At 52.3% G+C, this 26,772-nt stretch overlaps 8 protein-coding genes across 8 annotated transcripts; 4 read left to right on the top strand and 4 right to left on the bottom strand.

Annotated features, from left to right (window-relative positions):
* Positions 1-2,157: 2,157 nt before the first annotated feature.
* Positions 2,158-4,086, top strand: Triagg1_8547 (uncharacterized protein; the record flags this gene model as incomplete). Its single annotated transcript, XM_062903405.1, has 4 exons — positions 2,158-2,560; positions 2,658-2,705; positions 2,762-3,369; positions 3,451-4,086. 4 exons carry the CDS (start codon positions 2,158-2,160, stop codon positions 4,084-4,086), a joined length of 1,695 nt encoding a protein of 564 aa, XP_062752543.1.
* Positions 4,087-5,458: 1,372 nt separating this feature from the next.
* Positions 5,459-6,049, bottom strand: Triagg1_8546 (uncharacterized protein; the record flags this gene model as incomplete). The annotated part of the gene is made up of 3 exons (XM_062903404.1): positions 5,459-5,788; positions 5,866-5,959; positions 6,024-6,049. The coding sequence occupies 3 exons, from the start codon at positions 6,047-6,049 to the stop codon at positions 5,459-5,461; spliced, it is 450 nt and encodes a 149-aa protein (XP_062752542.1).
* A 710-nt stretch (positions 6,050-6,759) lies between these two features.
* Positions 6,760-7,425, top strand: Triagg1_8545 (uncharacterized protein; the record flags this gene model as incomplete). Its single annotated transcript, XM_062903403.1, has 2 exons — positions 6,760-6,786; positions 6,853-7,425. The coding sequence occupies 2 exons, from the start codon at positions 6,760-6,762 to the stop codon at positions 7,423-7,425; spliced, it is 600 nt and encodes a 199-aa protein (XP_062752541.1).
* Positions 7,426-7,980: 555 nt separating this feature from the next.
* Positions 7,981-8,751, bottom strand: Triagg1_8544 (uncharacterized protein; the record flags this gene model as incomplete). Its single annotated transcript, XM_062903402.1, has 1 exon — positions 7,981-8,751. The coding sequence occupies one exon, from the start codon at positions 8,749-8,751 to the stop codon at positions 7,981-7,983; it is 771 nt and encodes a 256-aa protein (XP_062752540.1).
* A 1,504-nt stretch (positions 8,752-10,255) lies between these two features.
* On the top strand, positions 10,256-11,554 carry Triagg1_8543 (uncharacterized protein; the record flags this gene model as incomplete). The annotated part of the gene is made up of 1 exon (XM_062903401.1): positions 10,256-11,554. One exon carries the CDS (start codon positions 10,256-10,258, stop codon positions 11,552-11,554), a length of 1,299 nt encoding a protein of 432 aa, XP_062752539.1.
* Positions 11,555-11,942: 388 nt separating this feature from the next.
* Triagg1_8542 (uncharacterized protein) lies at positions 11,943-13,776 on the bottom strand (the record flags this gene model as incomplete). The annotated part of the gene is made up of 3 exons (XM_062903400.1): positions 11,943-12,407; positions 12,508-13,493; positions 13,695-13,776. The coding sequence occupies 3 exons, from the start codon at positions 13,774-13,776 to the stop codon at positions 11,943-11,945; spliced, it is 1,533 nt and encodes a 510-aa protein (XP_062752538.1).
* A 1,690-nt stretch (positions 13,777-15,466) lies between these two features.
* Positions 15,467-17,001, bottom strand: Triagg1_8541 (uncharacterized protein; the record flags this gene model as incomplete). The annotated part of the gene is made up of 4 exons (XM_062903399.1): positions 15,467-15,680; positions 15,732-15,927; positions 15,992-16,152; positions 16,220-17,001. The coding sequence occupies 4 exons, from the start codon at positions 16,999-17,001 to the stop codon at positions 15,467-15,469; spliced, it is 1,353 nt and encodes a 450-aa protein (XP_062752537.1).
* A 1,679-nt stretch (positions 17,002-18,680) lies between these two features.
* Positions 18,681-21,382, top strand: Triagg1_8540 (transcriptional regulator family: Fungal Specific TF; the record flags this gene model as incomplete). Its single annotated transcript, XM_062903398.1, has 6 exons — positions 18,681-19,016; positions 19,432-19,462; positions 19,524-19,575; positions 19,658-20,373; positions 20,487-21,188; positions 21,294-21,382. The coding sequence occupies 6 exons, from the start codon at positions 18,681-18,683 to the stop codon at positions 21,380-21,382; spliced, it is 1,926 nt and encodes a 641-aa protein (XP_062752536.1).
* Positions 21,383-26,772: the final 5,390 nt, after the last annotated feature.

Genomic DNA, 26,772 nt, shown 5'->3' with positions numbered 1-26,772 from the left:
TTTTTGGCTTGCCAGCGAAGCCGTTTTGGTTGTTTTTGTTTCACGGCTGTGCTACCTACTCTTCTGCTGGTGGCACAATCGTTGCTTTTCTCCCATCCAGTCAAACACGCGTGTCAATTTCTCTGGCTTGTCACAGCGTCTAAGGTGCCAAAATACCAGGGAACGAGCAGAAGCAGGGAGACTGTCTCAGTCCACAGAAGCCTTCGGGATTGTCTGAGCCAGCTTTCCCGGCCTGTGCAAGTCGACCTGATGACCCGTTTGGTTTGTGTCGAGTCCCTGGTGCAGCGCAAACAGGCAAGCAAATGAAGATGAGCTTTTGCCAGCCTATAAATAGCAGGTACCTTCAATCTTATGGGCATAAAGACGGGATGCGGCGTTGGTACTGGTACTGGTACTGCGTGTACTCGTAGGTTAGTACACGTACAGGTGGCCGGCAGCAATACGAACAAAGGAGTAGCGAGCCATGCGGAGCAATCTGGAAAAGAAACGCCTGGAGCTCCTGAAATTAAGTGATGTACATTAGGTGCTACCGGGAGCGGGTGTACCTGTACCTGTTCCTGTACCTCTACTCGCACTCGTGCCATGCCTGTCCGTATCAGCGAGAGTACCCAAGCCGTCCGTCATGCGACCCTTAAGATTTGACTCGAGCATTCCGAGACGAGGCCGCAAATTTGCCAGACTCTGGCTCTTGATGCCGCCCCAAGCCTCGATCCACCAAGATTCGCAGCCGGCCTGCATGGCGTTTCTTCTTCAACCCAGATCAGGGTTCACGCCAAGGTACAGTCCCCAAGGTACATACAAGCCCGCTCAATGGATGGGGGCATCGCGTCTCTTTACTCCAGAAAAGGTACCTGGAACCAAGCCCGATCCGCCGCAGCGCCACACGGCGGGTTGTGTTGTGGCTCGTGCGGAATCAAACGCTGCGGCCAATCAGCGACCCCCAACGGCGAGCCATGCCCTGCACCTCTGCTAATTGACCACCACGCCAGGCCGTCGGTCCCCTGGAAGACTAGTCCTGCCGCGGCCTAGCTTGCTAATGCACCCCCTTTTGCCATCAAATTGACCACGCCAGATTGAAGCGAAGCACTGCTGCTGGACGAGCTACTGTACTGGCACAAGGCCTGTAGCGTACCTTGTTAGCACCAGGTAACGGGATTGCCTTGGCAGTACGGCAGCACCTGGGAGCAGCAGCAGTGGTACGAGTCCAGGTAACTCATACCCCAAACCCCGCGGCAGCCACCGCACCCGTCCGAGTACCAGTACCTGCTCGCCAGCCTGTGGAGTCGGGCCCCTGGGACGCTGGCCAGCAGCTGCTGCACCAGCCAGCACAAATTCCTCCCCGTCATCACCCCCGAAATTATCTTCCTCCTGCTCGTCCTCAACTGGCCTCATTGCACTTCACTTCTTCACTCCCCGTCATTGCTACTTCCTCTCCGACTGGTTGAGCATCTTGACATTTGTCCTTCAATTCACCGCGGTCGTTTCTGCCTCTTAATCCTATTTCTTCGAACCCATTGACACGCGTCGTTATCTGCTAGGGTCTCAGCGCATTTCTCCTTGGTAGGTCGCTCCCATTGTTCGAGTTTCCCGTGCACAAACGCCCGCGATGCCTTCAGGGCGTCTCCCCGGAGCAGACAGGCGCGAGCAGCATCTGCCTCTCCCGACGGCTTCCATCTGCTGCGCGCGCAAGTTGCCCTGGGCCCTGAAGCCAACGAAGCTGCTGTTCCGCTCGTGGCTCCTGGCCGTTTGGCTGCGCTACTCCTCCCTGAGACGGCCTCAACAGCTAACCAATCGCGCAGACTCTCGTGCCTTCTTACCATTCTTTATTAAACTTCCTTCGGCCGCTCCTTATACATCAATATGGGTAAGAATCTCTCTTTCTTTGAGCTCTGCGTGGCCATGCGTGTCCCGTCCACGAGGAGGGGGCAGGAGGCATTCTGGACGTGCCACGAGGCACTTCACCACGGCAGCGGGCTTGGGCAACACAAAAGCATTGGCGCCTCCTTTTTCCCACACACCACCAGATTTCGCGTCTTGCTCTCCGTAACCACATTCGTTGCTCGCCATCTACTGTTTCTTGGGTCGCTTTTTTGGGCAAAATCAACATTTCCGTTGCTTCAAGTACAAATTCCTTGTATCCGACTTTCGTAATCCGGCATGACTTTCGATCTGGTCCACCATGTCAAATCGCGGGCCCGCAGCCTCCAGCTCGACAAGACCGCTCTGACGCCGGCAATGGTTGCTTTGGAGCAGGTTGCAGCCCAGGCTCAGGCAACGAAGCGACTGAGCGGTTTGCCAACCGGGCGAGATGCTGCTGTCCAGTTCTCAGTCCCTGCTTTTGTCCCAGCAGCCATTCGCCGCTACCGCAGCATGCTGGAGGTCGACGAACCGCCCAGACTTGGACCATGGAGCCCCATGTCTTACGATGAGCTATACTCAAGCCCTATACAGCCTGCCCTGGGACCGGATGGCGAGCCAAGCTCTGACCAGTCGACGAGATCATGCTCTTGGAATACAAACCCACCGACCACGGTTGGAAGCCAAGAAACTGATTTCTCCAGTCAGCAGCCTACGCCCTGCCCTCCTACCTCGTCACCACGCATAAACAATATCATAGAGCATTCAAAAAACGCAGAGGCTAACGTTTGTCTATTTAGCTTCCAACGGTGCCGATTCACCACAGGGCGTTGCCTCGCCGCCTCCTGGTACGTTCTTCTGCGTCCCATTGACCCATCAGCAATGTTTCTAACGAGTGCAATAGCCACCTCCCCAGCTGCTGTTTCTGACAACAAGAACATTGTTCGAAGAAAGCTGACCGGCTATGTTGGATTTGCCAACCTTCCCAACCAGTGGCACCGTAAGAGTGTGCGAAAGGGCTTCAACTTCAATGTGATGGTTGTTGGCGAGTCTGGCCTGGGCAAGTCCACTCTGGTCAACACTCTGTTCAACACCTCGTTGTACCCTCCCAAGGAGCGCAAGGCGCCCAGCCTAGACATTATTCCCAAGACTGTCACCATCCAGTCCATCAGCGCCGATATTGAGGAGGCCGGTGTTCGTCTGCGCCTGACTGTTGTTGACACCCCCGGCTTTGGCGACTTCGTTAACAACGATGAGTCTTGGCGGCCCATTGTCGACAACATTGAGCAGCGTTTCGATGCCTACCTCGATGCTGAGAACAAGGTCAACCGAATGAACATTGTTGACAACCGAATTCACGCCTGTGTCTTCTTCATCCAGCCCACCGGCCACTCCCTCAAGCCTCTGGACATTGAGGTTATGCGACGCCTCCACACCAAGGTCAACCTGATCCCTGTCATTGCCAAGTCCGACACCCTGACGGACGAGGAGATTGTCAGCTTCAAGGCCCGAGTGAGTCACTCCTTTCTCAGTTGATATCGACGCAATACTGGCGTTTATAATGATTGGCGTTGCTAACTAGTGCGTTTCTAGATCTTGGCCGACATCAAGCACCACGGCATCCAGATTTTCGAGGGTCCCCGATATGAGCTCGACGACGAGGAGACGATTGCCGAGAACAACGAGATCATGTCCAAGGTTCCCTTCGCCGTTGTTGGCGCCACCAACGAGATCAAGACTGCCGACGGCCGCAAGGTCCGCGGACGTGAGTACCCATGGGGTATCATTGAGGTCGACAACGAGGAGCACTGCGACTTTGTCAAGCTCCGCCAGATGCTCATCCGAACACACATGGAGGAGCTCAAGGAGCACACCAACAACAACCTGTATGAGAACTACAGAACCGACAAGCTGCTTGCTATGGGTGTTTCGCAAGATCCTAGTGTCTTCAAGGAGGTCAACCCTGCTGTCAAGCAAGAGGAGGAGCGTGCCCTGCACGAGCAGAAGCTCGCCAAGATGGAGGCCGAGATGAAGATGGTCTTCCAGCAGAAGGTGGCGGAGAAGGAGAGCAAGCTCAAGCAGTCAGAGGAGGAGCTCTACGCACGCCACCGGGAGATGAAGGAGCAACTCGATCGCCAGCGCCTGGAGCTCGAGGACAAGAAGCAGCGCGTCGAGAGCGGGCGGCCGATAGAGAAGGAAGGCAAGCGAAAGGGATTCTCACTGCGATAAACGACCCGAGGTCCCCCACCGCCCGATCGATCTCGAGTTGCGAATTGCTTTCCTGCACGATCAATATCAGAATATCCATGATGTCCATACAATATCTGCTCGACGCCTTTCCTTTTCTCTTTTTCGATTCTTTGTTTTTTTTTGTCGCCGCCTTCTCGTCACTTTATTTTAATCATAAACTCGTATAATCGCCGCCAAGAAAAGTTTTGTCTTCCAGAAGGGTGGGCAAGGAAACAACTTTGTTATGAAAACTGGTCATGCAGCATGGAGAAAGTGCAGGACTATGAAGCATTGCAAAACTTTGACTTGGTATGGTGGTCGCGGCCGGATAGGGCTGAGGCTGCTCCTCTCGAGGGGGAGCGTCTTTTTACTTGCCAGGGTCTCATAGGACCGGGCAGGCAGGGCGATGCTCTCTGGGGGAGAAGGTCGCCAGTTAATATCAGGTTGTCCCCTGCCTTTGGAGCAGTTGTTGGGAGGGTTGGGGCCGCCGTGCGAAAAGTCACTCATTATTCATTCCCTACACGATCGTCACACTTACGCTTTCCTTTGAAATCTATGTCGGGCAAGATATGGCCGAAAATACCCTGCGTCTCCGTCTTTTTCTCTTGCCACGCCTTTCGGATAGCTCTTTGTTAACCTGTCTGGATGGAGCAGCGGACTGCGGAATTGAATTTGACTGGAGCAAATGGATGGCTGGAGGAGGGTTGAAACCGCAACTGTTGTATTTTAAGTCGTGTGATTGACGTCTCAACACATGATGGTATGTCTAGGCTTGTTTGTCGTATTTCCTAGCTAGTTTGATTTTACAGTCTCTATTTTCCTTTTTTTTTTCAAAGGCTTGAACATGATGCGCGCGTGAATCGAAATGACAATGCTAGACTCTCTTTCGGCCGCCTGGCTGGATGCTGCAGCTATCGTATAGTATATAATATCGTACACTTGGTTTGTATGTCCATTGAAGACCAAACATTCCTTGAACTACCTATGCAGATGCCATGTAGTGGACCATGGATTTCCCTTGCTATCCCTGCCACACTGGTGGTTGACTTTTCAATGTTGCGCGGCACAACTCATGCTGACACGGCTCGACAAGATGCAAGTATGAGCTTTCAAGAGCAAAAAAAAAAAAGATTGAGAGAAGGGTGTGTGAATTTTTTTTTCCTTCTTTAGTGATCCCTAGGTAGATGAGTCGTTTAATTTGGTCTCAGTACTCAGTAATTCCCCCTTCATTGAATCCTCCTGCTCTTTCGTTTCGTTTTTTCGATTTTTTTTCTTCTTTCTTGATTGTTTTCTTTTCTTTCTTCATATATCGTTTATGCTTTGAACATTAACACCCCGTATCAATCATATATATATCAACGTCTGAAATATTTCACCTCCGTTTCGCATTCCGTAGCAAAAAGGCGCCGACGACACCGGCGGCGATGCCGATGCCGCTAACAATGGCGACGCCCAAGAGGCCCTCCTTGGCGACCTTGTCGTCGATGAGCTGGCGCAGGTCGGTGGCCTGGAGGTTGGCGGGCTCCTTCTCGAGGAGGAGGTCGTTGTAGCGGCGGGCCTCGCCGTAGTTGCCGAGCTTGTAGTTGCCGAGGGCGAGGTAGTAGAGGCATTCGCGGCGGCGCTCGGGGGAGACGCGGAAGATGTCGGAGAGGAGGCGGACGCCGAGTTGCTGGTCGTTGCGGTTGTTTGACTTGACGAGGCCCTGTTTTTTGGGGGAATTGCTTCTTGTGAGCTTTTACATTTCTTTTGTTTCGGAGGAGGGGGGTGAGTTGTGCGAACCCAGGCGTAGTTGAATTTGGTCTGGACGCCGACCATTTCGCCTTCCTTCTCGAACTGGGCGCGCAGGACGCTGAGCTCTGAAGGGTTCAGAGGTCTGATTTAGTTTTTAGCTGAGAGTGTACCGTACGATGCGAGAACGGGAGAGGAGAGGGACGAACGTCTCTGCGTCGAGGGCGTCTGTCATTTTGAAGAGGGCGATTAGTTAGCTATGCTGTTATTTCTGCGATGGGCTTTTCTGCGCGATGGCTTTTGGAAAGAAGGGTTGGAATTGCAGCTGTTTTGCGCCGAGGAAGAGACAGGGGCGTTTCATCTTACAGGGAAGTTCTGTGACCATTTTCGGCGGTTTCGAAAGGAACTTTTGGTATGACGACGGCGCAAAAGAGTCGCTTTTAGCTCACGAACGGTCGAGGGAGAGAGAGGCGCAAGACAAGAAGAGAATTCAATGTGTCTTTTAAGAAGGGAATCTGAGAGAAGGGGAGAGAACCGAGGTAGAGGAGCGAGGAAAGACGAGAGATGTAGAGAAGCAGGGGAGAGACAGCGACAAGAAGAGCTGATCGAGTTGCTGGCGTAAGGATGATTGCTTGGTCTCGTGAGTTTGCCAATGCGGCTTGGCTGGTAAAACAAGCTTGTGCCGAAAGGTGTGGCTGTTGCGGGTGTGGCTGAGCTGGGAATGACGTTTTGGAGTTCGGAGGGGTGTGGCTTGTTGACGGCACGGGGGGGGTTGGTCGTCCCGGGCGACAGATTTTAGTGAGAGCTTCGTTGTTTAGCATCTGGATATTGCAACATTCGCTCGCTGGTTCACCAACAAGTCAATTCTCTACCACCACACGCGACGGGAACACAAGCAAGAGATAAAATAAAATATAGCTTCCAAGCCGTTAAACAACCGCCACGATGCTTCTCGCCGAGGATCCGGCTACTGTATGTTGTTTGACCCAGAAAACACAAAAAAACAATCGCAAACTGACCGACTCACTCGCACCGCAGCTCATCCACCACACCATCAACAACTTCAACATCCAGCCCGACAAGCTCGCCGTCAGCCGCATCGGCGAATCCCTCTCCACGCTACAACAAGCCCGCGAGCTGCACGTCCGCGACTCTGACTCGACGCTCAAGCGCCTCGCGCGCCAGCTCAACACCATCAACGCGCAGCACGACGAGCTCCTGTCGTCCCACTCGTCCGCCGACCACGCGTCCACCATTGCGCGCCTCGACACGCACAAGTTCCGCGTCGCAAAGGCCGCCTCCGACGCCGAGATGGAGGCCGAGCGCCTGGCCCAGCAGGCCGCCGACCTGGCCGCCCGCCTGCAGGAGCTGGAGCTCCAGGGCGTCGACGGCTCCGAGGAAGGGCGCAGGCGGGATCCCGTTGATGACGAGGTGCTGCTGCGCCTCAAGGTGTATCGCAGCCTGGGCATCGAGATTGAGCGCGACGAAAAGGACGGCGAGTGGGCGCGCGCGGTGGTGCGGAACGATAGGAAGGGCGACGTTCATGTGGTGAATATGGACAAGAAGTTTTCGCGCTACTTTTACGCCAATTACTTTTGGCAGACGCTGTGATTGGGAGACGATGGAAGGCTTTTGGTTTTTGGAATTTTTGGATTTGGGAAAGATACCATTCATTGTTTATTAGGAGTTTGGAAAAGTGTTGGTTTGGATACGGCGTGGAATACTTGTTACACGAGACGTCATCGTTGGAGATGTGATACAACATGTGGGATCAAGGACTGTCACATTTTGAAGATACAACATGTATTAACTTCATCATCTTAATATCATCATGGATAAATGAATACTGGAGAGAGTAAATAAAAAGAGCAAAAGCAAGTCAGACTTCAGAGTATAATTTACAAAATCAATCGCATGCCATGTCCCTCCCAACCTGTAAACGCCAAATCGAATATCCGTTCAAACCCATCCATGCCTTTCATGAGGACGCATGTGACCCAAAATTTCCACAGAAAGAAGAAAAAATGACGGGCTACTCATCTGCCGTCATGAAACCTCGGACCCTTTGATCCCAAGGCCATTTTTGTAGTCCAATTTTTCTGTTCCCACATTCGTCATGTCGTAATTATTGCTGCAATCCAACATCTGCCACTCCAAGACCCGTGGTTACAGGAGGTTCCTCTTGAATGTTTTGGAAGACATCGTCATCGGAAAGTAGCTGTCAGTCTGGTTGGGGCCAGGCATTCCCAGACGCGGAGCCGAGGGCGCCCGAGCCTTGGAGCTGTTGGGAGAGGCCGTCGACACCATCTTCTTCTCGGGGCTGCGGGCGCGGCCCTTCATCATGAGAAACCCGCCGTCTGCCGCGCCGGTCGGACCCCCGGACAAGGTGCGCCGGTGATTGCGATCATGCAGCCGGTCGGGAAGCTCGGAGCGCGAGTTGATGGTTGTCCAGGCTTCGTCGTCGTCGCCCAGCCGCCACCCGCCGACGCCTTCAAAGTCTCTCTCGGCGCCAACGCTGGGGATGAGGCCAAGCCCAATGTCGCTGGCGGGCGTCGCGGACCCGGCCGAGTAGACGGAGGAGCTGGGCCTGCGGCGGCGATGCCTCTTGAGCAGGGTGGACGAAGCCGAGGGGCTGAGGCTGTTGTTGCGGCTGTGAACAGACGACGAGGATGACGGGGTTCTGGGAGGTCGCAGGTGCGGCTTTGCGGCGCTCTCGGTGAGATGGGACAGGGATTGCGACACGAGGGAGAGCGCAATGTCGAGGTAGACGACGAAGACGCGGAAGATGAGGACGGAGAAGGCGAATGTGGTGGTGATGCCGGCGAAGATGGCCAGAGGGATGGTGGTGACGATGAGGAAGGGCACGATGCAGGCGTAGATGGGATTGAGGAGCGCCATGGGGATGCGAGATTTCAAGCAAATGCGGTCAAGGATCATGACATGGCTTGTAAGCTGATGCTGGCTAAAGTTGCTGCTGTTGATTGATGGCGATGATGATGATGATGGTGGTGATGATCAAGAAGAAGTTTGAGTTGTAGTAGCAAGTAAGTGGAGAGAATTTGTGGTTTGCAAATTGTGTTGGTATCGAAGGCAGCACGCGACACGCCAGGACAAAATTAAGTGCTTTAAGCCAGAATAGATGTATTATTTTATCAAATTGGAAAAAAGGATGCCAAAGACGGAGACAAACGAGAAATCGCAATTCGAGGTGGATTGTAGAGTCGCACGAAGCAGCACAAGGTTTGGGGGCGACGGAACGTTGGAACGAGACAAGGAATGGAGACGATGAACGATGAACGACAGGGCGGCACGGAGCAATCAAGTAGTGGGTCAGCGATAAGGGAGCCGGGAATCTAGTTTTAAATCATAACATGGAAGGCCCAGAGCAAAGAGACTCGGTTAGATGAATGGAATTGGTGGCGGATGGTTTTTGGGAGGGGGGGAGGCGTCAAAGTGTTGTCGCTTTTGGGAATCCGAGAGCAAGATTTGCGTGCGGATGGATTGGATTACTGACGGATTTGGGGGACCTTCGAGTGGTATCACATGTTTTTTTTCTCTGTATGGCCGGATGCTACTGGCCGGAACCGGGGTATTTTATTTTTATTCTATTTTATTTTATTTTATAGAGTGGATAGAAGCCTATATAGGTAGGTGCCCTGGTTGTGATTATTACAGAGAAATACATGGAGGCAGCACAGCACCGAGGAGATACATCAATTAGTACTAAGGTACCTGCAACAGCTAACAAGGTGCTACAAGCTAAAGCAATCAAGGATTCATCATCCTCTTAATCTATCATGATTCAATCGCCAGTGCGGGGAAGCCGCCATGCCGCGGTGTGGCTCCTTGGTGCTTATTCAGGGGAGGGTGCGAAGCTTTTCGGCGGATAAGCAGCTAACGAGGCACATGTGAAACTCGGGGATTCTTCTTCAACTCAGGTACCTATGATGATGTGAGACTCGTGGGCATGTTTTGCTGCCTCACCGATGGCTCATATCGATAATAGCAACGACAATAGACGAGACGAGACAAGGCTGAATGATGAGATGAGATGAGATTAGAGATTAGAGATTAGATGAGATTTGCGTCCAGAGTGGATCGCCGGCAGACGGCTGCGAATCCCCGCTTTCTCCACCCGTTTTTCACCATCTGCAAAGTTGGTCCACGGTTGATGATTTTCAGTGACACTTTTGACACAAGCATCTCGGCTCTGCTGCTGGTGTCTCGGCTCAGCTCAGCCGCCAAACACATGACTTCATTCACTTAACCTGTCATCCATCTATTGAGACACAGTTACAAGACAAACAAACAGCATCATTGATTAAACAGCCTCAGCCTTGTTTGCATTCACGATTCATAACCCCCCCCCCCCCCCCCAGCAAATCTCATCCATCAGACCTCACTCACACGTCCGTCTGTTGATATCAAAAACCCCACAACCATGTGTCAACACCGCCAAAACCAACCCGAAACCACAAACAACTCCCAACCTCCACCAGACACACCAGCCTACAATGATCCCTTCCCCTGGCATCTGGGCGCCTTTGACGCCCACTGCCATCCAACCGACACAATGTCCTCCATCGCCTCTCTCGCCACCCTCAACACCCGCGTCCTCACCATCATGGCCACTCGCTCCCAAGACCAGCAACTCGTCGCAGATGTAGCGTCCAAACACGGCATTACAGATTCAGCATCAATCTCAACATCATCCTTAGATTCTTCCGATCCAGCACGCAAAGGATGCAAAGTCGTTCCAGCGTTTGGCTGGCATCCCTGGTTCTCCTACCAGCTATACGACGACTCCATCCCCAATCCCACATTCAACAATAAATCTACCGAGCAAGATGCCAAAATCGCTCACTACAAAGCCGTTCTCTCTCCCACTCCCCAAGACAAGTCCTTCCTCTCTTCTCTCCCTACTCCAACCCCCTTATCAGCCCTCATATCGTCCACCCGCCAACATCTCACTTCTTTCCCCCTCGCGCTCGTCGGAGAAATCGGCCTCGACAAGGGCTTTCGTCTTCCCCAACGGCGACTCCCCGACGACGATTCCTCTCGAGACGAGAGCCTCACCCCCGGTGGACGCGAAGGCCGGCTCCTCAGCCCCTTCAAAGTGCAGATGCAGCACCAGCAGGCCATCATGCAGGCCCAATTACGATTGGCAGGAGAAATGGGCAGAGCCGTCAGCGTGCACGGCGTACAGGCTCACGGCGTGTTATACGACACAATAGCAGTCTGCTGGAAAGGCCACGAGAAAAAAGTCCTATCCCGTAGAGAGAGAAAGAGAATTGCCCCTGGCGCCGAAGAATTTTCCTCCTCCTCAGACGACGACGACGACGACTCATCTTCCGACGGCACGCCCAGCACAGAGAAGAAAACCCAGAAGAAGAAAGTCGGCGGCAGGCCCTTTCCGCCGCGGATATGCCTTCACTCGTACAGCGGCAGCGCCGACATGCTCAAGCAGTGGTTCCACCCGGCCGTCCCCTCGACCGTCTTTGTCTCCTTCTCCACGGCCGTCAACATGAGCACCGACGGCGGCAAGACCAAGCTCGCCGCCATCGTGCGCGCCGTGCCGGACGACAGGATCCTCGTGGAGAGCGACCTGCACACGGCGGGCGGCGAGGCGGAGGCGCTGCTCGAGGACATGTATCGGCTCGTGTGTGAGATTAAGGGGTGGCAGCTTGAGCATGGGGTTGCTACGATAGGGGCCAACTTTGAGAGATTTATACTAGGATAGACGGCATTCTTTTTTTCTTCTTCCCCTAGATATCCAGGGGTAGTCGTTGATATATATTGATTTTGTCATGTATTTATTTGTCTCATTGCACAGGGGCGTTTTTGAACATGTAGAAACAGCGTCAATTAGGTGTATTTTTTGATAAAATTAACATGACAAACTTCGTCATCTATTGCATGCTTGTTCGATTCCGTCCTCCAGGTAGTGTATAACGCCATTCTAACCAGTGTGGATATTATTGTTTGTTTCTTTTCTGTTGCGTCTTCTTCTTCTTCAACATGATTATGATTATTACTGTAGGGACTCCTTTTTCGGATTCACCACCCATCCCAAACGCCCCATCACTCACTCGTATCCAGAAAAAAGAAGAAGGGGAGTAGTGGGTGAATCAAGGCCTCTTTTCGTCATACCTCTCTTCCACCTCGTCGTAGGCCGGTGGGCTCACGTCTTCGGTGAACCTCGGTGGCTGCGACTCCTCTCTAGACGTCAACGTCTCTTGAGCAGCAACCAGGTCACTGAACACAGAGGCTGCCTCCTGGAAAGACGCGAGCTCGTCCTCCATCGAGGTATCCTCCTCGTGGATTAGCATGCTTGTCTTTTCGTTGAGCTCGATGCGTTTGGTCTGGAAGAGGTCTCGGATGCTACAAAATAAATTCGTGGTGCCTTGGTTGGCGCCGTTTCGGCGAGCTTGCCTATCGATGCGGCGCCGGGTGTGAGTTTCACGGCGGCACACACGGTTGCTGTGATTTCTCGCGCGGCGGCCGTGCATTCGTTGACGGATGGATCGAAGGGCAAAGAAGAGGGCCAGGTGGAAAGTGAAGATGATTGCGAAGAGGGGGAAGTAGGTGACGTTCTGTTTCACAAATGGTTAGATTCCATCGTATTCGAGCGTAATCTTTGCAAAACGGGAGCTCAGGGGGTTGATAGGCTTGCGAGAAAATCAGACTGCTTACCCTTCGAGAGTGAGTTGGCGTTAGTCGTGTGGAGCTGGAGTCGGCGTCGTCTCGGTCTCGGTAGTAGAAGAAGCGCTGTCCTCCCTCGCCGTCCACTTGCATGCTCACCACAACATCGTCCTCCTGATGGTTAGGGTGAGGGTGATTAGGGCGTCGATGGTGGGTGCCGTGACCGTGATCATGATGACGATGATGATGATCACACTTGACAGGGATTCCAAGCACGGAGCCCAACCAGTGCTCCATGGTGCCCCGAAGGGTAGAAGATGCAAGTTTGGCGGTCTGGTAGAAGGTCTGCAGGTTGGACGCCGGCGTCGACGGCTTGATGCCCAGCCTGTCCAGTACTTTCCTCTGCTTGGCCTTGATGTGTTCTCCGAGTTCGCGCATCTGGTTCTCTATCGAAATGATGTCTCCAATGTCCGCCTTGATTTCGTCGTCGACTTCCGATAAGCCGGTGAGCGTCTTGATCCTGGCCAGCACCCTCTCCTTGTCGAGCCGGGTAGGCGCATGGCCCTCGGTTGTGTAGACGAGTGAATCTCCTCCCACATCGTAGACCTTGACGGGAGTTCGTTGTCTAAAGCTCGTCACAAAGGATGTCTCGGGGACAATCTCTCCGTCTAGTGAGATGATTGTCACCGTCAGATCCTGGTCCCAAGGCACTCGTCGTACGTGTTCTTTGCAAGTAAAGTTCCAGCTCGCGGTGACGGTGTGCCCATCCAGGGAGGCGAAAGTCCCTTGGCCGATGCCGTTGTCATCCTGAGATAGGAGGAATCCGTCGATCCTCACATTGGCTTGGCTGCAAGCCTCTGAGGACTCTTGAATGTCAAGATTGAATACCTTTCCCCACGGAGATTGTGTGAGCTGATTGTCATGACACTGGAACAAGAAGATTCTCCTTACCAGAGTTTGATCGACCGTCTTTGCGTCTCTGGAGCCGCTGGTGTCTACAGCAACCGCAACGGAAAATGCAGACTCAGTCGGGACACCTGTTCAAGTCCCAAGAAAGAGGCGAGTCAGTAATAGGCATCGATGAATGATTGCTTTTTGTCCGGATAGAGCACCCCCCATTCAGGGCGGGCAAGCAAGCAGACTTGAGCCACCCCAACCACTTCAGTTTGCCTCTCTTGTTCTGTTTTTGTCTCTCTCCACCACTAGCACAACACAATACCATCAATCACTGCACTCACCTCGTGATGATACCGGCAAAGGCCTCGTCAACACAGCCGATGGCGCCAAGATGAGCGTCGCCGCCTTGCTAAGACCACGCATTGTGGATTCCAGGCAACAATTATCGACGCCGTTTGTGTAATACAGGCAAACCACCAACTAAACGACACAACAACGATCAAAGAAAAGAAAAAACAAAATCGCAATGCTAGTCGTAAGAAGAAAAAAAAGAATAAGCTTAATAAAGAAGCCTAGAATTACTCCGCAACGATGCGAAGCGAAAAAGATGGTATGACCCGAGGAGACGCGCGTCCAAGTACGAAAGCCTTTAGAAGGCGAGGGAGAGGGGGGAGAAGAGGAAGAGAGAGAGAAGGGAGGTTTTTTTTTTCGCGACACCTCTTCCTTCTTCTGCCTTATTGAGGCTGCATTACAACGGCTACACGAGACTAATGCTGCCCGTGCCAGCACGCTGCGAGCGCCTTACTTGAAGAAGCAATCCAGACGCTCCATACACAGCATTACACGTATTGGGACTGGCATTCCGGGGCCAGAAACAATTTGATGTCTCCCTTGGAACGAGGCGCAGCGAGGGAGTTGATTTGAGGGCTTACGGGGGCACTGGCTTGTCGTACGGGCGGAGGTCAGGCGGCCTAGGCGGTTCTTTGCTGGGGACGGTAGGCAGTCATCCCGCCTGGGGCAGCGGTGCTGGGTGCTAAAGCTACAGTGGATAGGCCCTGTAAGCACCTTATGTGATCTATGTAGGTTGCCCGTCAGCCATCTATCTGCCTTTCAAGGCAACCAAGTTGATTGTTTACTAAAACAATCCATACCTACCTACTTGATCACCTCAACTGCAGACACCATCAGGCATTCTTCCCCAGTCGTCAACAATTCAAGCAAAAGGATTACGGCATCTTCATCTCCTTCCAGGTACAATACATACGATACGACTCAGTCAGTTCACGTCGGCAGGGGCTGTTTTGCAGCTGAAATGGAGACCCAACAAGGTCTCAAAACAACGCCATCCTGCGAATGCTCTCCATACCGACTGACCTTGCTTCCGCTCATGTAACCAAAGGGGCCCAAAGGTGCATCTAGTCTGCATATTCCGTAATCTGGCCGGTGGCAGATGATGGCATCAAGTTGTTCCGCCTCTCCCTTTTCGGCCAACGTCCGTGACGCCCTCTTTCCGCAGGCCATCCCATCGGGGCTCTCCCTCGGCCGTACGAGCATTACGAGATAGTAGTTGCAAAGGAGAACTAGGCCCGAGAGACCCAGGAGGAGGCGGAACTCGCTCTCAAGAGGGACATGACAGGCGGAATCCTTTATGCTGCTCCAAAAAGGCTTGGCCTCGTATGGCGGCGATCGAGAATCAGGTCCTCCGCGCCTTTATTGGACCCGGCCCCGTCAACCAAGGGCCAATCAGCTGAGCTGAGGCCCGCGTCTACCGGCCTCGTGTCGTCGGCAAGTTTCAGAGAAAGAGAAGATAAAGGGCCTGCGCCTGTACCTATTTGTCTATTCTCGCTCTTGGTATTGCCAGATGCCGCAGAAACCGCCTCTGCTGCGCCGCATCGACGAAACAAGTTCCCAGTTCCATCCCGGCTCGCCCGACAAGCCGTTAGCCGATGAACCCACCGATTTCTTCTTGTTTGGTTGGGAGGAAAATGATTAACGGAAAGCATGTGCCGCCGAGGGGGGGCGTCTGTGCGTCTTGATCTCCTCCTTACAGCAAAGCCCTTTGCGCCGGCCAGTGATAGGCGAGACGATGTGCAGTTCTGACGCGAGGATGGCATCAAGCGGCCCAAAGTAACGCGTTCACCTGAGCTAAACAGGTGGCGGCAAGCCAGACGCCAAAATGGCCTGCTTTGGACACGATGCGATGTGATGCGATTCGATGCGGCGCCGATGCGAATAGCAGATAGGCTATTGCCTGGCCTCGCCATCCTCCCTGCTCGCTTCGTGATCCGCGTTCTCGACTGCTGCCAGATGCAGCTGCCAGGTTCAAGCTGCATTTTTTAGCATCACGTAGCCGAATGCCAAGGCACGGGCAGACAAACAAGCTTCTTCCCAAGACCGATCTGGCGTGGCGCGCAGCACCCTTACTCAGGAGCTTATACGAGGTGTCATCTCTGCCTGGCTCCACAGGGCCACCGGATGGTGCAGAGAGCTCTCGTTTGATCAGGATCGTGAGGAGTGTCATAGCTGTGTCGCTAGCACGGCGGTTGCGGAGTACACCGTCACCATAGCCACACTCTGTACCGCGTCTTTGAGACGGGCCTTTGTTGGTGCTATGCCTAAACAAACGCTGGCCTCGTACTAGCCGAGCCGACATCCGGCCCTGGATGTCGTGTGTATGCCAGTTGAGGGTTTCCGCGGAGGCCGTTTGATTTTATAGAGCCTCTGTAGTCCAGTGTGATCTGCCTTTGGGTTGGATCCAGTGCAAACGCCTTGTGCGGATGTGGTCCTCTCGTCATTTCTCTAAAAGCGATGAATTATGGGCCGTCAACAGCTCGCCTGCTCCTTTCAAGCGACATCTAGGCCTTACGGCCACAGCTCTGTTGTCTTCCACGAAATCCCAGACTCTGACACTTCAACCTTGTGACTCCATCTTCGACCTCTCTTCGGGTCTGACAACTCTATTTGATCAATCTCCTCTGGCATGATGACCAACACTCGAAAGTTCCTCCGTGCCAGCTCATCGTTTACATCGTTGACCTCTTGTCCCAGCTCCAGGCCTGGCTCAGGCTTCTGTGTTAGAGGAGTGCCGGGCAGTGGGTTTCGGAATGAGCCTCTCATCAGAGGACTCAAGTTTCCAAAACTTGCGGTGAGTTCTCTGCTCCAACTCCATGCACCTTTCTGCTCTTCATCCACAGCCCTCATCCAGGGCTGCAGAGCAGCTCGAACAGGTGCGGCTGCATCCGACTCGATATCCGGACCAATCACATAGGCACGGCCGCGGAACCGCCATTGCGTGCTGGCCTTTTCCATCCAAAAGACGGCCTCGACCGGGCCTCCAATAGCAGACTGAGCCTCTGACGATGTGGAGGGTTCGTGGCTGCTGCCAATCAACTCGGGAACCTTTTCCATGCGTACGTCCGTCGTGATGGCGGGCAAGTCGCTGGTGTAGACGGCGGGGTTGAGTGGCGCCGGGTTTCTAGGGTTGTCCGGTAAGGAAGCCCACATGCCTCGGAAGACGACAGTCCTGGCTCTGGGCACAAACTGATTCCCATCGAGAGGATGGAGCGTGCTCAGAGTGAATGTCGGACTGCCTGCCTGCTGGATGTGTGAGAGAAATGTAGAGCGCCACGGCGCCTCGTAGCCTGCCATTGTGTGACTCAGATGATTGAGAAGCTGTCTTGTGCGTCGGACGGGCGTTGTGGGAGTCGTCATTTAAGATTGCTCGCCGTGTAAAAGCGTCGTCTGCCGCTTGTCTTGGGCAAGATTATGAGAGGAAGCTTGAGTCGATGAGGCCATTTTGGGGAGCTAGATGCGGATCCACTCTTAGCTCCTGATGTCTGCTTGTTATAGCGATTAAGCTCACTAACAGTCAGTCTCGTCTCTAATCCTCTAGGCTCTCCAACTTAGTAGGTACCTACCAAGGTACCTACTAGGTATCTTTTACAAAGCATCTGCAACATTCAAAAAAAACCACCTGGGCAATCGTTTGTCGATTTTTTTCTCCTCTTCTCCTTCGGAAAGATGAATCTTGCTTGCTAACCATGCACTGACTCAAGCGGCAAATTGAGCTTCCATAATGTATCACGCAGTAACTTTCTTCGCCTTAGTTGCCAAGTTGCCAAGACACGGGCAGATAGTACCTTAGTATTAGAAAGATTTACTACCCTACAGCCCACAGCCAGCATGAAAAATACCAGCGAGTCGCGGCCCATGCCATGCGGTCAGGCGATTCAATCATTCCATTGTCTGAATAGAATAATAATGGCTCTACAATGTGGCGCTGCCTTTTTGGGGGGAGGGGATGAAAAGTTTACTGGGCGGTTGCGTTAGGTTTATTGACCTACCTCTACCTAATTGATCAGTGTCTTTCGGGTGTATCCTAAGGTTGTCTCCTGTAGTATTACATGGATCCCTTAGTATTTTCTACACGGTCCTCGACCCCTGGTCAACTTGGAAGTCTTACTCCTAAGGAGCCATCCATGTTCACATCAGCCCAGTACTATTTCAAACCAACGACGCGACTGCTACGGTGCATTAGTTTGGCCGATTACGGACCAGCACCTGCGGACGGCTCTTCTCAACGGCTCAATACAGCGGCGCCACGCTTTGCATCGTCTACCTGATGGTACCTGGCCGGTACTTAATCTAATGGCGTTAAGAGGCCGTCGACCGCATGCGGATTAACTGTTGCGGCGAAAGGAGGCTGTCGAGGTCTTGGAAGCCCTCGACGCTATTGACGCTTTACGAATACACACCTGGCCTAATGCTCCGTGAATTTGCCTGGTGCTAGTAAATCCTCAATACCACCTTACTCTACTGTGCTGTTCACTCGCCTCTCCTCATCTCGCCTCACCCTCCCAGAGCTCACAAAATGGTTAGTGCGCTGCGGCTGAGACGCACAGCAACAGAGGCCTGAGCTTGGGATTTCTTTAACCCCCATTTTCTGCATCTCGTCATCCAATCCAGCGGCTCCTCCACCCTTCCCGCTCCTATTTGATGATTATCCGCCCCCCTTTGAGCATGTTATTTCCAGTGCTCAAATCCGACAACCAAGAGGGACGACCAAAGAAAATTCCTCCCGAGCAGAAACAGCTCCCGCAAACGACCCGATTTTCCCACCTGTTATTTCCGGGGGACCGCGGCGCGAACAACGCGGATTGACCGCCGCTGACACAGCAAGCAAGCAGGAGAACAAACAAGGGGCCCGTTCAGCTCCAGCCAGGTAGGCGACTTTGCCCGCGGCTTTTATCACCAGTCGGGAATACCATCGGGAGCTTGGGAGGGGGCGGCTTCGTGGATTACGTTAGTACGAGTACGACGGCATACGTATGGACCTGTCGCTCTTCCAACAGGCCGGCAACGGCCAGCACGGCCGCTCCGTAGCTGTCGGACGTGGCAATGCCTCGTCGGCCTTGACCCCGAGCTCCGTGTCCAACACCTCCATCGCGTCTCCCGGATCCGTGTCCGGGAGCCTTCGTCTGCCGGTCATCGGCGGCGGCGGCCCCGGCGGCCTGGGTGGGCTCGACTATCGCGGCATTGTCTCTCATGATCAGGATGCCGAGTTGACGCTGCCCGAGACTCATGCGGGTGGGCCTCCCAAGAAGAAGCAGAAGCGAAACAAACCCACGCTGTCGTGCCACGAGTGCGTTGAACGAAAGACAAAGGTGTGTGCGTGCTGTGCGCTGCTGGTCTCAGCCAGCCCTTGGCGCGGGACAACTCTCCCTGTTCCCTCCTATTTCTTTTTGACTTGGCCGTACCAAGTGCCTTTACCTCTTTATCATTGTCGTGTTTCGCTTTCACGGTTGCATCTGGTTTATCCGAGTTCGGGTGTCTGCCGCATCACGAATGGCGGTGGAACTGACCTTTTGAGGCTCCTCATCTGCGGCTGCCCGCTCTATTTGTGCTACGACATGATCTCGTGTGTAGATTCAGCTGTATACCTACCTGTCCCTTTGCCCTACTTCAACGTATATCGCTTCCCTGTCTTGGCCCACTCCTAACGCGGCAGCCAGCCTTTTGGCTCATTCAAGGGGCACCTGGGTGTGTTACACGACGATATCACTAACATATTCCCGGTAGTGCGATCGAGGTCGACCACATTGTCTTGCGTGTAAGTCAGGTCTAGCTTGTCTCCTTCGACCCGCCAGCTCTGTTAACGTTGTAATTCGCAGGCATCAAGCGGCAAACTGAATGCTTATATGCACATGTTGCCAATGTAATCGAGTGAGTTGAAAGCACCCAACGTCTCGTCCAGTCGCATCCATGGATGGCCGCAAGGTGTATTCTAACGTACCACCTCCCGCAGGGAGACGTCGAGATCGGCTGCCAATGGGCGCCGCATGACCAAGCCTCCAAAGAAAAAGCCTGGGTCTTTTGGAAAGCTTCCCGTTCCCAACATCGCGGACAGGAATGTCAACAGTAGCGACGATACCCCGTCCAGAGGCGCTATAGCTCTCTCTATCGGCTTGCTATCAAATGTCCCATATTCCGTGGCCACTGCTAGCAACGTGTTCGGGATAGGCTCGGAGCATCCTTTTGCAAATTACTGGACTTGTGAAGGAGGTCTCCCCGAAGTCATATCCGTGCTTCCCGAGAAGCTCCAGGCCGATATTCTGCTTTCTCGGTATTTCGAATGTGTAGACCCGGTGTATCCCATGATTCATCGCCAGACATTCTATGCCGACTATGAGCACTTTTGGCAGATGAGTATCCCGGAGAAGAATCAGGTTGACGCTGCATTCATTGCCCAAATCTTTGTCATGCTAGCTTTGGGCACTCAGTTTGTCACGTCCACGACGGCGCAGGAGAGGAAGCAGACGGCTGAGTTTTATGCTTCAGCTAGCAACCAAGCTCTCCGGATGTTCTCGTATCTCAGCACAGCATCGATTCGGTCCATCCAGGCCATGGTTTTAATGACTTATTTTCTCATCAACGACAATCACGCTTCGGATGGATGGGCATTTGCTGGAATATTGATACGTCAGGCCTATGCCATGGGCTTGCATCGTGACCCCAACATAGGTACGCCGAATCAAATACCCCCCTTGCGTAACATGAACCCCCTCCTCGCATATTCTTAGCCTGTTTCTCAGCTTGTCTCTTTTGGACAACCAAACTCACCGCTCGCTCTCTAGTTACACCAGATGCCAGTCCGTTTGAGAAGCAGCAGAGACGCAAGGTCTGGCAAGCGGTCTTGCTGCAGGACACGTTCCTCACGGTCCTCTTGTCCCTGCCGCCATCTGCAACGCACACCGACGTGTCAGTTGATGACTTGCTCGACCATGGGTCCTCCATTGCCAGCAGCGACCCAACAGACAACGCCTACATCCGGGGCTCTTGGACACTGGCGAATCTTGTGCAAGAGACGATATGCTCTCCGCGGTCTCTCGACGTGCCCATCTGTGCAACGGCGCGGCACAAGTCCAAGCTGATTGCCGATTTCCGAGCGGTGTATCGGTCCTTTCCGGACGTTTTCCGCTCGTGGGACACTGAGAGCCTGACGGCGTTGGCCGGGACAAACAAGAGAGTCGTGCGTCAAACGCTGTTCCTCACGAGCAACTACTTTCACAACCTCATGTTGGTTCACGCGTCGGAGAGCCCGGACGTTCCGGTCAATGTGCGGGGCACGCTGGAGGCTGCCCACGACGCCATCGGGGCCTTCTTCTTGCTGTTCAACTTGCTGGAGAGCGAGGCTCGCGTCTGGTGGGTCTTCAACCACAGGGCTTTTCTTGAGGCTCTGTGTATCGGCAACGTCTTGAGAGAAGCGGCCAAGGAGTCACTGGGCAAGGAGCTACTGGCGAAAGACCCATTGTTTGTTCGAGCCAAGGCAGACATCAGTAAGTGGAACCCCCCCTAGTGTTAACATTTCCCCGTCTCTTTTTATTTCCGAAAGCCCACGATAGTATTTGGTCCCGATGTGCTAACGATGTTGGCGTTTGCAGCTCGAATGATTCAGATCATGCAGCAGATGGCCGAAGACTCCGAGGTTGCCCGAACTAGGGTCCAAGTGCTGAGCGAGTTTCTACTCTAATGCGTCCGGGGGCGGGCCTGGTTTCACGGCAACTTTAATGAGACGTCTTTTCTCTTCTCTCTCTTCATTTTGTAGAGCACGGTGTTGGAGGACACACTCATGTCCATTTTGGGTAATTCGTTTGGTTTTGGGGGAACGGAAACTTTGCATGTCTCGGGCTTTTTCGGCTATAACTACGGAGTATGAGGATTTGCATTTGCGACGGAGTGGAGTTAAGAGATACAAAAGAACTTGTTGATACTAAATGGTACGCAAAGGGCTGTGTTTGAACCGGGCAAAATTACGGAATGTCAGCCGCAAAGGGAGGGGGATTCTGATACTGATGGCATGGTGGTAGTTGGGAGGATCTGGAGTCCTCGCACGTGTACATGGCATAGTTTATACCATGTTCCAGGCCCCATTCCAACCGCTTCTGAGGTCGGCGACTGTTGGGATGCAAGACTCCGAGCTACATGGCCAGCCTGCTGAGCCGAGCCCTTTTTGCTAGGATCGGAAGGACAAGGTACCCGTCTCCATAGCAGATCGGACAGGCTGTTTGTATAGGTCTTGGATTGTGTCTGAGGGAATTGTGGCGGCGGTACGAGGGTCGACATGTCCAAGTTTGCTTGGCCCGGGATACAACAGTATGCAACTACATGGTATCGGCGGGTCGTTTTTCGGTGGTTGGAGGTACTGCTACCACATGCTGTTGGGTGGGATTCTTGAAAGTATACGGAATAGGAGGATCATGTTGAATTTGGTACATGGATGGGCTTAGGAACAAGAATTTGCGAGGAGCAAAACTGGTGTGAAGACGATATTTGTGGCCTTTTGTGGTGATTTCTAGGTCAGAAAGTCGTCAATACATTAAGCCTATTGTTGAGCGATAGTAGCATCGAATGCTACCCGAGAGCGAGCACACAGGTATCTTTGTTCTTATTCTTTTCTTTTGTTGTTCTTCCTTTCCCCCTCCTTTGCACTCAGCTCATTGGTTCAATGAACGGATTGGACTTCCCTTTACAATCTTGTAGTTTGTTTTGCAGTTCTGCATTTTGGTTTGTTTCCTGTTTGGGTATTATTTCGAACATGTTGGTTGGGAGTGTGCGGCTGAACGCATAGTGTGGCAATGACGTGGGTTTTTAAATGAATTGGATGTAACGGTGTGGCATTGACTGATTCATTGTACTCTGGCATGTAGCTACTTTCAAAGTCATGTAGGAAGTGGATAGGTTTTTTTTTTTTAACGTCGTATATGTGTTGTAGTGGAAATATTTTAGATGAAGTAAGTATATGAACACAACACCAACACCGCCGGTTGTTAACCACGGTACATGGATGGTGGAGATGCAAATGGATGAGCACGAGAACGAACGAGCACGAGGGGGGCCCTCTTTGGTTACTGGATACGGAAAGAGGAATGACATTATGTGTAAGACGAATAGTTCCAAAAGGGAACATTGTTTTCGAGAGTCCCCCTTGCACGGATATCGCTCTTCTGGGGGGGCCGCCGTTGTACGTGCACGAGAGAACGTTCCTGCTGGTGGGATTGATGACGAGAGAGAGAAACGAGGGTGAATTTTCTGTGGGAGGATCTGGTGCTGTTTCTGTTCTGTCGTCTTACATGGGGAACAGCCGGTTTGATTGTGATTACGAACTCTTGTCATGGGATGGGATGGGCTTGTTATTTGCGGCGCATGTTTGGCGAAAAGAAGAAAAGAGGATCTACGGGCTTGGGCTTAGGCTTGGCCTGGCCTGACCGAATCGAGATTCACGGACAGAAGGATCATGGGGTGGGACCTTTTCTCCTGGGATGTGAGGGACCTGTGCCCTGCTGAAGTTTCATGCTAGGAAAAGAAGAAAAGTTGGCATCAGAGAATACTAGTAAAAAGGGTCATATTGTATGCGTATGCGTATGCTCGAAGCAGAATCAATACTAAACGTCCAGTAACCCATTGGAAAAGGTCCGGCGGGACGGATGAACTGAAAGTCGGACTGCCGGGCGACTACGGATATACAAAGTAGCACTAAAACGAGCGCGCAAAGTTGAAACCAAAACAGACAGCGGGCTTTTTCTGGTGGAGACGGACTTTTTTTTTTTTTTTGATTTTGATGGCTACCAAGGCTGCTCGGCAAGCTGGCACTGTGCATAGGCGAATTATATTACAACAAGAGTGTCTAATGCAGGCTGCCGCGCATCCAACAAGCAGCTTATTCTTAGTCGTAGGTTCGGGGTCGCATTGTGGCTTATTAGCCCCGATATCGTGAGTGCGTGTTAGGTATGTACCTATTCCCTTGGAGTACGGAGGACAGTGCATATGAACTCTGTCCTTTTTGTTTTGCTTTGCGAGGGCGGGAAAGCATGTGTGTACGAGTACATGGACGAGTCAGGCATGTGTTATCATGTTATTACGGGATCAGAGTTAGGGTGGGCGTTATGGAGACTATTTTGGAAAAAACAAGGCTGAGATGATTTTCATGAGGGAACCTGGCGGTTATGTTGATGACGAGGTATATTTTGCGAGATACGCGAGGGCGAGGCGTCAACAAGGTCAGGCCAGAAAATGGAGAGAGTCAGAAAAGAGTAAGAAGACGTGAGAGCGCGAGTAAGAGTGACAGTGAGAGAGTACGAGTAAGAAGTAAGAGTGTGTGAGTGGGAGGGAGTAAATCCAAAGAGGAAAAAAAAAAAAAAAAGAGCCGCCAACAAGATGCCGCCGTCGGAACTGGGATTGCGGGACGACCCCTGGTTCGCCAATATTAAGGTAGGAGGTGTAGCGTTAATCTCTCGACACTGCAACGTGAAGACAGCCATTCGCATTCAAAAAAAGAAAAAAAAAAAAAAAGGGCAAAACAAGAAGGGTGCAAGGATCAAGAAGGGAGGGTTGCATTGTCATCGGGACAAGTCCTGGGTTGAGGGCCCCATCTGGGTTTTATATTGCCGTATAACAATACCATCTCGTACCGTTACGGTAGGTACTAAGGTGCTTGATACATACCTACCTGGCAACCTGGCCTGGTTGGAGATGTAAATTTCGAGGGCTGAAGTGGGTATTTCTTTTTTGTAGGTGCTGTTTTGTGGTACGAGGAGGATTTTGTTGGCACGTGGTGCGAATCCTTTCTTCTTACATATGCTCTGTGCTTTCTTTTTACCACGAGGATTGTTTTAGATGAGTTTCTGTACGGCATGAGTTTTGGGATGGATGGGGTGTGGGGGGGAACGTTGGGAGCGACGGGGTGCGGATTTTATATTCTCTTTGCTTTTTTTTTTTTTTTTTTTTTTTTTTTTTTTTTTTTTTTTTTTTTTTTTTTTTGATTGGAGGTGCTGCGTTGCTGGCAAAGACAAAGACAAAGACGCAGGCTGATGGCGATGGCGATGGTGGGTTGGGCTGGTTGTGGATTTTGGCCGTGATGATGATGGTGATGACGATGAGGCTGTTGATGCGACTGACTGGCGAAGGAACAACGCAGCGAAGCGAAGCGAAGCAATGCGTCCGTCCATCCTCATTCATGCTCGACAAGAACAGATGATGTAGTCGAATAGGACTGAAAGAATCCAAACTCTACTCTCTACTCTGCCGTACCAACAGCCACTAGCCACTTGATCCCATCATGATCGCCCGCCAGAGCCCACATTAATCCTCCGTAGTCAAAAGCGGGAGAGAAAATCAACGCCTGTTGTGATCTGGTGCAGCCCTTGGCAACAATGCTCGTGTCCAGCAGATGACATGTTACCTTGTTACCTTGTTACACTCTGCCTGCTTCCCTCTTAGGCGCCTCCCATTCTGCCATTCTGCCGCCGCATTGGGCTTGGGGGCGAGCATGGGTGGCGAAGGGGAAAAAAGAGGATTTCAAAAAAAAGGGACTCGACATAACAAGCAATTGACCCAAAGCGGTAGGAGATACGCTCGCAGGCAAATGGGGACTCTGTACTGTATGGCAATGTACTGTGCTCGTATATCGATACATACTGCAAAAGACTACAGCAGATGACATGTATATTTGATGCTTTTATTGATTTATTGATTGATTGATTTTGTTTTTCAATTGTCAGACTTTGTTACGGACATGGATGGGGGAACTTGCAATTGCCCTGCTCCGTACTAACTAACACGTAGCAACAGCAATAGCCATACTCGTACATTAACGTCCCTTTTTAGTCTCGAGATTAAGGCACTCTGCTTTAAGCGAAACGCTCGGCACGATTTCCCTAGCGCTTTCATCCGCTCTGCCTGCTGTTTCGCCTTTTCAAGTGCCGGGATGCAGCTTGTCCCTCTCAATCCACAATCCCTCATCCACAACCCACATCATCCACATATTCATCTACTATTTTACATGTGCAAGCAAATCAGATCAAGGGACCCCCCCCGAACAAAACAAACTTTGACTTGCTGCATCTATGATGATGTGTCTTTTTTTCCTTCGCTTGCCTTGCCTTGACTCGCCTTGCCTTTGCCTTGTTCTCCTCCCTGTTGATCCCCCAACGGCGAGCGGCCGGCGATAGCAGACGGATGGACGACCGGCGTTAATAAACTGGCGAGAAGCTGTTTTGGCTGAGCGGACATTGCCGGCCAGTTGAGTTTGTTGAAATGTCATGGCTTGCGGAGACATTCCACAACGGCCACGGAGCATCCGATTTGCGAGTACTACTCGTAATTGTTCAGCCGATTTGCTGCATACATTCCATGGATCCTTTCATAATGCTTTTCGCACGTCTTCTCCGTTGCTGCGTATTACACAAGCCTACTCAAGTAATACCTAAACATAGTACAGCCGTGATACAGGGCCCTTTTCTCTCTCTTACTCCAAGTTGCCTGTCCGGGTATGAGTACGAATACCTAGAACGGCGCAGTCTCATGCAGTATTACTACCTCTACCTACTAACCTACGAGTATGTATGTAGTATTACACTACGGAGTGCATGTCCGTACAACCAACAAGGCTTCGGCAGCGCGTTCCGGTCATGCTTGCATTGGCTTTTCGAAATCGCCCTCAGACGCCGTGGCGCAAGCTAATGCCGACGAGACCCTCCATCATTTGCGGTGGAGGCGGCCATTCGCTCGCTGCACCTCGGCACCTTCGTTCTCTTTTGCCATGGTGAACCTTGCCCCGGTCCACAAGGCGATGGACCAGTATCATCGTTCAATGCATGCATCGTTTCGGCTTTTCGGATGCGGATGGGCAAAGATGAAGGGGTGGGCGGAGAGAAGAAAAGAGAGACAGACAGAGAGAGAGAGGACAAGAAAGATAGGAGTTGATTGCTTCGTTCGTACACGTATGGAGTATGGAGTACAGTATCCTCAAGTGCCGGCTCTGATGGGGCTTTTGTGGGAGATCTCCCCCCTTTCCCCTGTTGGCCACCGGCCCCATTCATCGTAATCGTCAAAGAATTGGGCTTTTGAGAGTAGGAGGAGTAT

This window comes from Trichoderma aggressivum (assembly GCF_033847375.1).
Source record: "Trichoderma aggressivum f. europaeum strain CBS 100526 chromosome Unknown scaffold_042, whole genome shotgun sequence".
NCBI lineage: Eukaryota > Fungi > Ascomycota > Sordariomycetes > Hypocreales > Hypocreaceae > Trichoderma > Trichoderma aggressivum.
Note: the sequence above shows the minus strand (reverse complement) of the source record. Positions and strands in the feature narration are given on the sequence as shown.